The sequence below is a fragment of the Salvelinus namaycush genome, chromosome 1 (genome assembly GCF_016432855.1).
Source record: "Salvelinus namaycush isolate Seneca chromosome 1, SaNama_1.0, whole genome shotgun sequence".
In the NCBI taxonomy this organism is placed as follows: domain Eukaryota; kingdom Metazoa; phylum Chordata; class Actinopteri; order Salmoniformes; family Salmonidae; genus Salvelinus; species Salvelinus namaycush.
Genome location: NC_052307.1, coordinates 18,913,207 through 18,925,305, shown reverse-complemented (window position 1 = coordinate 18,925,305; position 12,099 = coordinate 18,913,207). Strand labels below are relative to the sequence as shown.

Here is a 12,099-nt window from a genome sequence, read left to right as displayed (position 1 = left end):
ATTAAAATCTCCACACCTTACTTCTATCCTGGCCCTCAATCCTCTCCAGCACTTCCAGGTCCAATATCTAACTTTATAGTAGTTCACTACCACAATCACCCCTCCTCTCAACCACATATTCCTGTTCAATACCTCTGCCTAGCATCCTGTAGGGAAGTCCTTGCTTTATGAAGGTGACACATCCGCCCTCCCCCTAGATCTCTGTCCCTACAAACCACTACATATCCCTGTATGATAAACTCCACATTCGGTTTGAGCCATGTTTCCTGCACACAAATCACATCAGGCTTAGCTGGCATATCTACAATGAACTGCTTGAACTCCTGCCCATGAGCCAACAGGCTTCAAGCATTCCATTGTAGTACTACCACCATAACTAAGATCCAGTAACACATGACTCCAGCCTCGGCTGATTGAGATCGTCTCAAACCTCTTCCCATGTCAACCCTGTCATACTCAGATGTCTCCCAGCAGCTTGAACTATTAGCTGAATCCTCTCTGTTTTAGACTCTACTTCAGCAGTGCTATTGATAGCTCCTGCTATGAACGTCACCAACTTTCTCTTATCTATACCATATCGCCTCCCACCTGCCCCGTAATCCCTGGTCTAGATGCTCCTACCCATCTCTCCCTTGAACCTGTATCTCCCTGGACCACCCTCACTGCCTCAGCATATGACACTCCTCTCTCACTTGTTGCACCTCCACTGCCTGCTTCATAGCCTCACACCCACTATATGCCACACTATGAGCACCCCCACAGCTGCAGCACTTAGGTTGTACACCATCCCCACACTCATGCTCCCCTCCACACCTGGCACACCAATTGTTCTCTTTACAGGCTGTTGCCACATGCCCAAACCTCTGGCAGTTATAACATTTTAAAGGCTTTGGTACATAAACCCTCACATAATAACTCCTATCCTATGGTTACTATATTTGGCAGTACCCCAGTCCTTGAAGTGTAACAGAAGAGGGGCCATCTACCCTAACTCCACCCCTTGTTGCTTGCAATCTTTGAACATCCACTAGAACGCCTCCTCTCAGATTGTCCGTTGCCTCTTTAGTGCTAAAACTCACAGGCACTCCTGTTATCACCCCTTTAATCCATTGCTTGATCATTCCAGCTGCTCAACACCACCTTACACTTCCCTATTTGCTTCACTATTTGCTTCACTATGAGAGCTCTCTGCGCCATGTCCTTACAGAACACCAACAAGTTCCCATCTCTTAACACTTTATCATTGACAACTTCCCCAATCAACTATTTTATCACAGCCGTCAACCTTATCGGACTCATCGCCCCAACTCCCCCCCTAAACTTCAGAATCGCTTTATGCTCCCCTCGTGTCTTTCTTGCCCTTCCTCCGCACTTTCTACATTCGAAATGCCGCTAGCGTTGGAAACAGTTGCTCTCTTCAAACGTATTTTTCCGACTCCTCTCTGCCTCTTGCTTCCTTTCTAACCATACTCTCTTTCTTACTTCCTCCTTTATTTGTACCACTATGCTCCATACCTGCTTCATTTTCTTCTCTATCACTATCTCCTACCATCTCTAACCCAATCACAGCACAGCCGTGCTGACCCGCTGCCATACCGAGTAAAGTTTGATATTTTATCAACGATTGATCTCATTCAAAACAGTCGGAAAACCCTCGCCTTGACAGTACTCACTGCTCCGGACTTCGTTTATTCAGATGTATTGTGGGAGTTGCTGTTCATGTTAAGCATAGCGGTGGTGTGTTTAAATTAATTTAGAAGAAAACAAAACTACAAACGACGACCCCTAGCGGTGACACTTGAACATTTTGATTGCGTGGCAACAGATTCTCGGCGGTCAGACACATAACAAGCAAGATGGCTGTCAGAAGGGCTGTGATACAGCTGGTTTTACTTTATTTTTCCCCCGGCGTCCAATGTTTTTTTGAACGCATCAGCTGCACCATATCTTCTGACTGCAATTGTGATTTTAAACCAAATATACGAGGTAAGAAAACGGAAGCTATGACTAGAAGGGTAGATAGCTAACCAGCTGGTGAGCTGCTGCAGTTTATTGTTTGTAAGAAGACCCCATGGCTAGAGTTAGCTAGCTAGTGAACGAACGTAGTGATATTAAATGGTTCTGCAAATGATTAGCTACACTGAGCAAAAATGTAAACCCAACATGCAACAATTTCAAAGATTTTACTGAGTTAAAGTTCATATAAGGAAATCAGTCAATTGAAATACATTATTTAGGCCCTGATCTATGGATTTCACATGACTTGGAATACAGATAACGTAAACTCACCCCATTCCGTACAAATGTGCGTAACCGCGACATTCAAACGAGGCTACAAAGTAAACTAATGGGACTGTGTTGACTTCAAAATCGGGGGTGTGAACTAGGTTTCTATTCAAGCGTTGATCGACATGGTACTGGCTCTATAGTATTGGAGAAAAGTTGAAAAAACTGACCCTCCGTTACATCTTGACGTGTCATGTCGTAACGTACAGCATGCATAAAACAACTATTTCTGTCTTACAATCTCTCTCCACCTGGTGTAGCACTTCTCTCATCGTGTAAAAACAAGAAATGGACAGTGACGGGGTAAGGGGGGATACCTAGTCAGTTTTTTCGTCATCATTGCATGAGATCATCTTTCTCAAAGCCGCTGTTTACTTCCAAGATCACTTTAGCACCGCCCTAAAAACCCGATTCAAATTCGACACAAACCTTCAAATAGGTATGTAATGACACATTATATAAACTCTTTATAGTGTTTTATTTACATTTTAGAGGCGATAAGGTGATAAGTTGGACAGATCAAGTGAAAAAAGCAATTTTCCCACACGACATCTGTCCTTCTCACTATAACGCATTAATTTCGCTTCCCCACCCGCCATTTTTAAAAAGACCTGACGGGGCTCATTGCCTGCTTGAATTATGCAGAAACGGGCAGTGTTTAGGTCATGTAATTGATTTTGTTGGAAAGGGGAGAAATCGTGCTTTACAATGGTATTGACATTACAGTTGATCTGGAAGTATTACGTTTTTGGGGCGCTAAAATAAGGGCAATTGTACGGACCAAGGCGATGTACGAGTTTACGTGAGTTTACGTTATGCATTTTGCCTTATGCAGCGTAACACATCTTTGCATAGAGTTTATTGTGGCCTGTGGAATGTTGTCCCACTCCTTTTCAATGGCTGTGCAATGTTGCTGGATATTTGCAGGAACTGGAACCTGACAATCCAGAGCATCCCAAACATGATCAATGGGTGACATGTCTGGTGAGTATGCAGGCCATGGAAGAACTGGGACATTTTCAAGCTTCCAGGAATTATGTACAGATCCTTGTGACATGAGCTGTACATTATGAGATGATGATGGCGGATGAATGGCACGACAATGGGCCTCAGGATCTCGTCACGGTATCTCATAATGCAATTATGTTCGTTGTCTGCAGTTTATGCCTGCCCATACCATAACCCCACCGCCACCATGGGGCACTCTGTTCACAGCGTTGACATCAGCAAACCGCTCGCCCACACGACGCCATACACGCTGTCTGCGATAAGCTTTTTGTGCATATGGAAAATTGCTGGGATATTTCATTTCAGCTCATGAAACATGGGACCAACACTTTACATGTTGCATTTATATTTTTGTTCAGTATAGTTAACAAGTTTTGATTCTTTATAATAACGTTAGCTAACAAGCTAATTATATTAGACTGTTACACGGAACCCAAACTGGCTGCGCGCGTGTGCATAAATGTATTTTGTCCCCCCACACCGAATATGATAACAACACGCAGGTTAAAATATCAAAACAAACTCTGAACCAATTACATTAATTTGGGGACAGGTCGAAAAGCATTAAACATGTATGGCAATTTAGCTAGCTAGCTTGCACATGCTAGCTAATTTGTCCTATTTAGCTAGCTTGCTGTTGCTAGCTAATTTGTCCTGGGATATAAACATTGAGTTGTTATTTAACCTGAAATGCACAAGGTCCTCTACTCCGACAATTGAATCCACACAGAAAACGGTCAACCAAATAATTTCTAGTCATCTCCTCCTTCCAGGCTTTTTCATCTTTGAACTTATATGGTGATCGGCGTCTAAACTTTAATAGTATTACCACGACGACCAGCAAAACAGTTCGTCTTTCACTCACCCATGTGGGTATAACCAATGAGGAGATGGCACGTGGGTACCTGCTTCTATAAACCAATGAGGAGATGGGAGAGGCAGGACTTGCAGTGCGATCTGCATCAGAAATAGGAATGACTTCTATTTTAGCCCTTGGCAACGCAGACACTAGTTGGCGCAATAATTTAATAACATGGATTTCTACATTTATTTTGCAAAGCTCGCGCACCCGACATGTCCGGTCTGGTCAACATGTTAGGCTAGTTAGCGCTGGGTCATCGCGCGACAACACGAGTTTCTTCTGTGCTGTGTCACTTTACGTGTATAATTTTTGGTAAGTTCCGAAACTATATTGATGCCAGCCACTAAACAGAATTGGGGAAACAAATCCTCTAGCTATGAAAGATTACTTGGAAAGTGAGAGGGCAGAGGCAACCCATTAGTGTTGTGCGATGGATCAGAGCAAGCTAGCTTGCCAGTTGTCTTAGATGTTTCTTGTTAGCTAGCTTGCAAATAGACTACACTCACAGATGAAAGGGGAAGGAAACCTTTCAAAGGGGTTATTATCTTTGCTTGACTGTTCCCTCACATATCTGTGCATGCCAAGTGTTTTTTTTGTAGCACTGCTGTCATACTGAAATCATGGCAAGTTTGTTGGTTTTGATCTAACTACATTTTGTTAGTCCAACACCTTGATCTCTGCAAATCTATTTTCCCAGGTTTGGAATGGGATCTGTATAAGAATCTCTACGGACAGCATCTGGCCCAGGACACGGTATCAGAGGAGGTGGCAAACTTCCTTCAGAAGGAGAGTCCAGACCGACCCCTCGTCCTGTCCTTCCATGGGGGGTCAGGGACGGGCAAGACTCTGGTCAGCTCCATGTTGGGGAGACACCTGTATGGCACGGCTATGGGCAGCCCCTACATCCATCAGTTTGTGCCAACACTACACTTCCCCTTGCCTGACCGCGTCCAACAGTACAGGGTAGCGCATCTCTCCCAACTTGGACCACAAAGTATCATGTACTGCTTAGTGCTCACACATACACACCTTTGCAATGCCTACTGTTTGAGACAGTACTATTCCCCTACAATCAGCATGATGTGCTCTTGTCAAGTCACAGCTTTATGTTGTAACCACAACCTTTCCTGCATTTTGTATGTCTGAGCCATTACCTTGTGAAACAACATTATTTTCATGCATTGCTAAGTGGTTCTGACCCCAACTCTTTCCTCCCTATTGTCCCTTAGCTGGAGCTGAAGGACTGGGTGCAGGGGAATTTGACGGCCTGTGCCCGCTCCATATTCATCTTTGATGAGATGGAGAACATGCCCCCGGGGGTCATCGACATCCTGAAGCCCTTCCTCGGGCCATCACACACCGTGTTCGGCACCAACTACCGCAAGGCCATCTACATCTTCATCAGGTAGCGGCAGGCTGATGTAGATGGCCTTGTGGTAGTTGACTGAATATCTATCTCACGGTTACTGTAAATATCCTACGTTTGAAGGTTTGGATGTTTAACTATCATTGTGCTTTTTAGTAGATCGATCCCCTGTAGAGTTCCTGTATTCCTAGCCATTGTCCAGGGAATTTGACAATACTACTGCAGTTCAGTCTAGAAGTGTTAATTTAGTGCCCTGAGAGGGTGATTCTGTGAGAGGTTTGGTTATTGCTCTAACAACAGGAGCATATCATGTAGGTTGTAGAAATAATTTGTATCACAAAGCCCCTGTTATGAGTTAGCGTTCACTGTCATTTGGTTCTGAAATGGAAGTGCTTATAAGCTGGGCTTCAATGTGTGTGTGTCTCACCTCATCAGGATCACTTGCCCCATCCATCAGGACTTTATCTGGTACAGGAGCTTGCCTGCTATTTGCCGGTGGATACTACCAAGCAATGTGTCTGTTTGTTTTGTGATGAAAGTGTGACTGACTGGCTGTATTTTGTGGCTGCAGCACCATTGGGGAGGAGGTGATTCACCGAATGGCCCTGGAGACCCGGCAGGCTGGCAAGGAGAGAGAGGAGATCAGGCTGGTGGATCTGGAGGACGCAATCTCACAGGCAGTGTTCAATAACAGCAGAAGTAAGAGCCTAATTGACTTATCAATCAACAGCCCCATTCATTTAGAATACAACTGTTCTAAAGTTTTACGTTATTACGTTCTAACAGTTCTGAACAGCCCTGTCTTTCTCCCCCCAGGTGGATTCTTCCATTCCAGCATCATTGAGGAGAAGCTGTTGACCAGCTTTGTGCCCTTCCTGCCCCTGGGCAGACGCCATGTGGAGCGCTGTGCCCGCAGAGAGCTCTGCCAACGGGGTGAGTGCCAGCGCACCGATGTGGTGGAGGCAGTAGGGGGAGCCGTTGTCTACATGCCCGAGCAGGGACAACACTTCTCCAGCAAGGGCTGTAAATCTGTGCCAGCCAAAGTCAACCTCTTCCTATGAGTTAAGGTGAAAGCCATTTTTAATTGTTAGAATTGTTCCCAGAGCCTCAAACTGATTAGGGTGGATTGTATCAGACGGTGAACTGAACTGTTTCTCAATGAAGATCATCTATACATCTACACTACAAACAGGAGAAGATTGATTGTATTCAAAGAGGCATGTAGACTTTTGAGGCGGTCTGCACACACAAGGTCAGAGCTGCAAAGGCAGAAACATTAACATTGATCACATTTTTACTGTGAATCTCTAGTGATGTATCCCCCGGCCCGGATTCAGTTCAGAAACAGTGGGAGAGATGTTCTGCAGTGTCTGGAACCGAGAGCCAGCCTCTACCTCCAATCCAACAACCTTTCCTTTAAACAGAAAAGTGCATCATTGAAGTTCTGAGTGTAGTGTGGCCGTAGGGGAATGCATCATGATTTCACAATTATTGCTACTAGCTAACACTGGTTGAAAGGAGACTGGTCACTAAATGTTGTCAAAATGAACCAGTGATCTGTGACTTCATTCAGGGATGTGTACTTCCTCCAATAGGAATAGACTCTTCCAGGGAAGTATAACGCTGACCAAAAGGGAGGCCATATTTTAAGGGGAATGTAAGAGGTAATGTTAAGGGATAGTTTGGGATTTTGGCAATCAGGCCCATTATCTACAGTCAGATTAATTTGTGGATATGTTAGCATTGCATTGTGTCATATATCCTTATCTACCAGGTTTTGTTAAATTGAAACAATCTGTCATTACTTGAAAGTTGAATGATCAAGCGTTATCATGGTGGGATGACCAGGCAACTAGGAGCAGAGAAAGTGTGCTCCTCTTGCCACTTGGTGGCAGTAAAGGCTCTTTTGATAGCCAAGGAGACGGAATAGAACATCTCAAGAGTTTTTCATTGAAGATTATTCTTTTAATCACTGTTTTTAAGAGTCTTTGTCGAATTATTTGTTGATGAAAAGAGAAACAAAGAATAATTGAGAAATGTTGGTTTGAAATTATTATATATATATATATATATATAATAATTTTATATATATATATATATATATATAATAACACATACATACATACATACATACATACATACATACATACATATAGATAGTATGGATGATGCCCTAGAAGTTCAGTTTATGATGAAATAGCCTAAATAATATTTACAATACTTGAATTTGGACATACAGGAAAAACAATGTCAGTTTACTTTTTACATTTTTGTTTGATGCATTTTGATATGCGTCATATGCTGTTGAAAAATGCATCTGCCTTTCATTTTACTGATACATGATGACAAACTGTAAATCTAAATATGTGTTATTTACTTTACAGGCTAGTTTTGGACAGAGGGAGCCTGTTCTTTCATAGTAATCTCTGAACAGGAGGCTGTGTAGGTTGTCAATAAGTGTTTGCTGGTGGAAGTGGGATAATCAAAGGGTTGCCTTCTTTATACTTGAACTAATGTTTATATAATTTGCACTATTAAGAACTGAGTAGAAAATATCTTATTACCTTCGCTTGTCTGTATATTTATTAGGAAATGTAATTGTTTAAAAAAAATAGTTTTATTTTGTTTTAAGGTTCTACCAAAATCAGTTATCAAAGTTAATAGCCTTGGTTTCTTTATCAGTTATTTAACCATTTTGCTTTAAGGCAATATAAACTTTCATCAAGTTTTATAGAAATCTATATAGTGTTGTCCCTTCTTAAAATGCCTCCAGAGAACGCTTTACACCAACAACAGATTGAAGTAGTTAGGTTGTGACTGTAACCCACATTCATCCACCGTATCTGGATATTTGTGTCAAGCATGTATTTGATAAAAATGCTGTTTGTCTAATCCTACAGTGGACAGTGTGCTCCTGACTGAAACTAAACACGTCCAGAAGTGCGAAAAGGCAGACCAGAAAGCAAGCGTTGACAAAGGGCGATTTGCGGTCGAAACGTGTCAGGTTTTTCATAAATAAAAAAGCACCTATGCATTAGAAAACTTTTGTTGCGGCCTTTTTGGAAGATGCCCTCACCTTTTCTTTTTGGGAATATCCAGAACTGCATTTGAACAAAAGTGTCCATTGTCTTGTCAGTCTCAACCTTTGTCTCATATGTATTTATAAGTTGTTACCCCTCAATTTTTATTCCAGTAACCCTGACTCTGGCTATACCAGCTATTAGCTGAAAGATTAGTGCTTTCTCAAAGTATTCACACCCCTTGACTTTTTACACATTTTGTTGTTACAAAGTGGGATTAAAATGTATTTAATTGGGTTTTTTTGTCAAAGTTTTACACAAAATAATCTGTAATATCAAAGTGGAGGAGAAAATCTAACATTTTGTAGAACAAAAATAATGAAAAATTAAACCCTAATAATATATCTTGATTACATAAGTATTCGACCCCCTGAGTCAATACATGTTAGAATCACCTTTGTCAGCAATTTACAGCTGTTAGTCTTTATGGTTACGTCTAAGAGCTTTGCACACCTGGATTGTACAATATTCTTCAAGCTCTGTTAAGTTGGTTGATGTTGATTGCTAGACAGCCATTTTCAAGTCTTGCCATAGATTTTGAAGCCAATTAAAGTCTGTAACTAGGCCACTCAGGAACATTCAATGTCGTCTTGGTAAGCAACTCCGGTGTATATTTGGCCTCGTGTTTTAGGTTATTGACTTGCTCGAAGGTGAATTTGTCTGTGTCTGTTGGAAAGCAGACTGAACCAGGTTTTTTGTGCTTAGCTCTATTCCATTTATTTTTTATCATAAAACAACTCACTAGTTCTTGCCGATGACAAGCATACCCATAACATGATGCAGCGACTACCATGCTTGAAAATATGAAATGGTAATCAGTGATGTATTGAATTTGCCCCAAACAACGCTTTGCATTCATTTACTGCAAACAGGATGCATGTTTTGGAAACATTTTTTATTCTGTAGTCTTCCTTTGTCACTCTGTCAATTTGGTTAGTATTGTGGAGTAACTTCAATGTTGTACTACTCCCTTCACAGAACAGTGCAAACTGGCTCTAACCAGAATAGAAAGAGTGGGAGGCCCCGGTGCACAACTGAGCAAGAGGACAAGTACATTAGACTGTCTAGTTTGAGAAACAGACACCTTACAAGTCCTCAACTGGCAGCTTCATTAAATAGTACCCACAAAACACTAGTCTCAACGTTAACAGTGAAGAGGCGACTCCGGGATGCTGGCTTTCTTGGCGACAGAGTTCCTCTGTCCAGTGTCTGTGTTATTTTGCCCATCCAGTGTCTGTATTCTTTTACCAGGCTTTTTCTTTGCAACTCTGCCTAGAAGGCCAGCATCTTGGAGTCACCTCTTCGCTAGAGATGTTGAAACTGGTGTTTTGCGGGTACTATTTAATGAGGCTGCCAGTTGAGGACTTGAGGCATCTGTTTCTTAATAGTTTCTCCATAGGAGATGAACAGGTGTCAGAGGTTCTGTTGGTGTTTGTATATGTGTGTGCGTTCATGGCTGTGAATGAGAGATGCCAGAGAAGAAATATAAGCACTGCCACTAGACTTACCTATAGTTTGTCTTGTCGATCACAACTCTTCTCCACTAAGACCAACAACTTGTGTACTCACAACATTTGGAGTCCCTTGTCTTAAGACCTTTCAGACTTCCTCACATATATGCCACTTCTCTCCATCCAGCCCTACTGTGATGACTTCATTACCCCCTCCACCCCCCCACTCCCTGTCAGTGAAGAAGATTAGGGGCCTAAAGGGTCACTGTTCTGAGTGGCCTCTTCACCCAAGCTGAAGTAAAGGATAGGGTTTTCTGTATCGCCATCCCTGACCCCGTCCCCGTCCCCCTCCAACACTCCTGGCCTGACCTCTGGGCCTGTTGGGGCCTGCTTTCACACGCTCCCCTAGGACAGCTGGACCAGCCTGGGCCCCGGCCTCCAGCCAGACCCTCTGTATGGCCATCTCTCCCCTCCGCTCCTCCGTCACAAATCGAGTTTAAAAAGGCACTGCACCACCTCCCTCACTCCCCCATTCCTTGGGCAACAATGGGCCACCCCAACCCCTCTCCTCCCCCCTCCACATCTGTGAGTGCCCCTCTGTGTCCTTATTCTTTCTCTAACCGCTCCATTATTGGCTTTCTTTCACTTGTAAATGTGGCCAGCGATACTTCTGATGGGTCTTTTATCCACATGGCCTGGGTCAGAGGAGAGGTAGGGGTTGGAGAGGATGGGGGGGAGTAGGGTGGGCCAGAGTGGGGGGACAATTGCAACAAAGAGTTAAATCCTTTTTTGTGTGCAATCATTTGGGACTGTTGGCAAACCAAACTCTTGCTGCAAGACATTGCAGAAGCAGCAGAGAGAAGCCACAGGACAAGACTTTGGTTTTCATGGACACTTGCTATGTCACTAGCATTACGACCGATGGAGTATGAGTGTAGCGTGATCCCATTGGTCTTATTTGAAATCATTGTGAATCTACTATTGTCATTTGCTATCAATTACTAAATGTGCTATTCAATCATGATATGGCTACAGTCCTTTTTCTATTTATACATATAATTTGAGTGTGATACTTAGTGTTGAAATAACCTGCTCAACTTGTTAAAGAGGGTGAAGGATAGAACGTATCAGGCAGATTCTCCCTGTGTGTTGCAGGTGAGTACAGGTAAGGAGGGAGGTGGAACAGCCACCCTGGTGTCATGGCTTGGTCGGTGTAGTGTGGGATTCTGTTATTTTAGCTTCCATTTTGACCTCAACACAAACCCTTGCACACAACAAAAAGGTGGTCTCTGTGGCATTAGTCTCCACGACAACAGGTGGACAAAGGGGGGAGTGGTGGGGGGGATGTGGGGCGAGGGGTGACGGTTAGAGGTAGGAAGGGAGGTGGGGGTGAGGTGACCTTGGCCTTTATGTGGTCGGATGGAGTGTGAGAGCCACTAGCCTGGTGGGTTTAGGGAAGAGGAGGAATAATATCATGACACCTCTCATTCTCTTCCAACTTAGAATGATTAATGACAACACTAACCCCTCTCTCTCCACACGCATCCCTCTTCCCAAGCCCCCCACTGTGCGCACACACACCACTCCATCTGACCTCATATAGGCCTACTGCTGCTCAAACACTTTGACATGGTCACTTTCCCAACAATGTTGATTGATGAATGACTATTCCCACCCACGCGTTATGGTAATGCTGCTGATTATGCAAAGGAACGTGAAACGTTTGTGGACTAATGCTGCTCAAAGTAGAAACGGCTGCATCCCACTTTAGGATTTAAATCCTTTCTGTTTCTGCTTGTTAAAGTTTCTAGACATGTTGATTATAGGACATCTACATCACAGGAGGCTGCTGAGGGGAGGACGGCTCATAATAATGACCAGAACGGCGCAAATGGAATGGCATCAAACTGGAAACCTGGAAACCATGTGTTTGATATATTTGATACCATTCTATTTATTCTGTTCCAGTCATTACCACGGGCCCGTTCTCCCCAATTAAGGTGCCACCAACCTACTGTGATAATTCTGAACATTAGATTGGATGTT

General features: G+C 43.2%; 1 protein-coding gene across 1 annotated transcript; it reads left to right on the top strand.

Annotated features, from left to right (window-relative positions):
* Nucleotides 1-1,847: 1,847 nt before the first annotated feature.
* On the top strand, nt 1,848-9,101 carry tor2a (torsin family 2, member A). The gene is made up of 5 exons (XM_039005924.1): nt 1,848-1,986; nt 4,854-5,119; nt 5,386-5,561; nt 6,094-6,221; nt 6,339-9,101. Exons 1-5 carry the CDS (start codon nt 1,857-1,859, stop codon nt 6,581-6,583), a joined length of 945 nt encoding a protein of 314 aa, XP_038861852.1. The 5' UTR covers nt 1,848-1,856; the 3' UTR covers nt 6,584-9,101.
* The last annotated feature ends 2,998 nt before the right edge of the window (nt 9,102-12,099 follow it).

What these genes read in the sequence shown, in the direction of transcription:
- tor2a (XM_039005924.1), top strand. Translation starts at nt 1,857, where the DNA reads ATGGCTGTCAGAAGGGCTGTGATACAGCTGGTTTTACTTTATTTTTCC. An exon ending in TTTTAAACCAAATATACGAG is followed by an intron (nt 1,987 to 4,853) that starts GTAAGAAAACGG and finishes CTATTTTCCCAG; the next exon opens with GTTTGGAATGGGATCTGTAT. An exon ending in ACCGCGTCCAACAGTACAGG is followed by an intron (nt 5,120 to 5,385) that starts GTAGCGCATCTC and finishes ATTGTCCCTTAG; the next exon opens with CTGGAGCTGAAGGACTGGGT.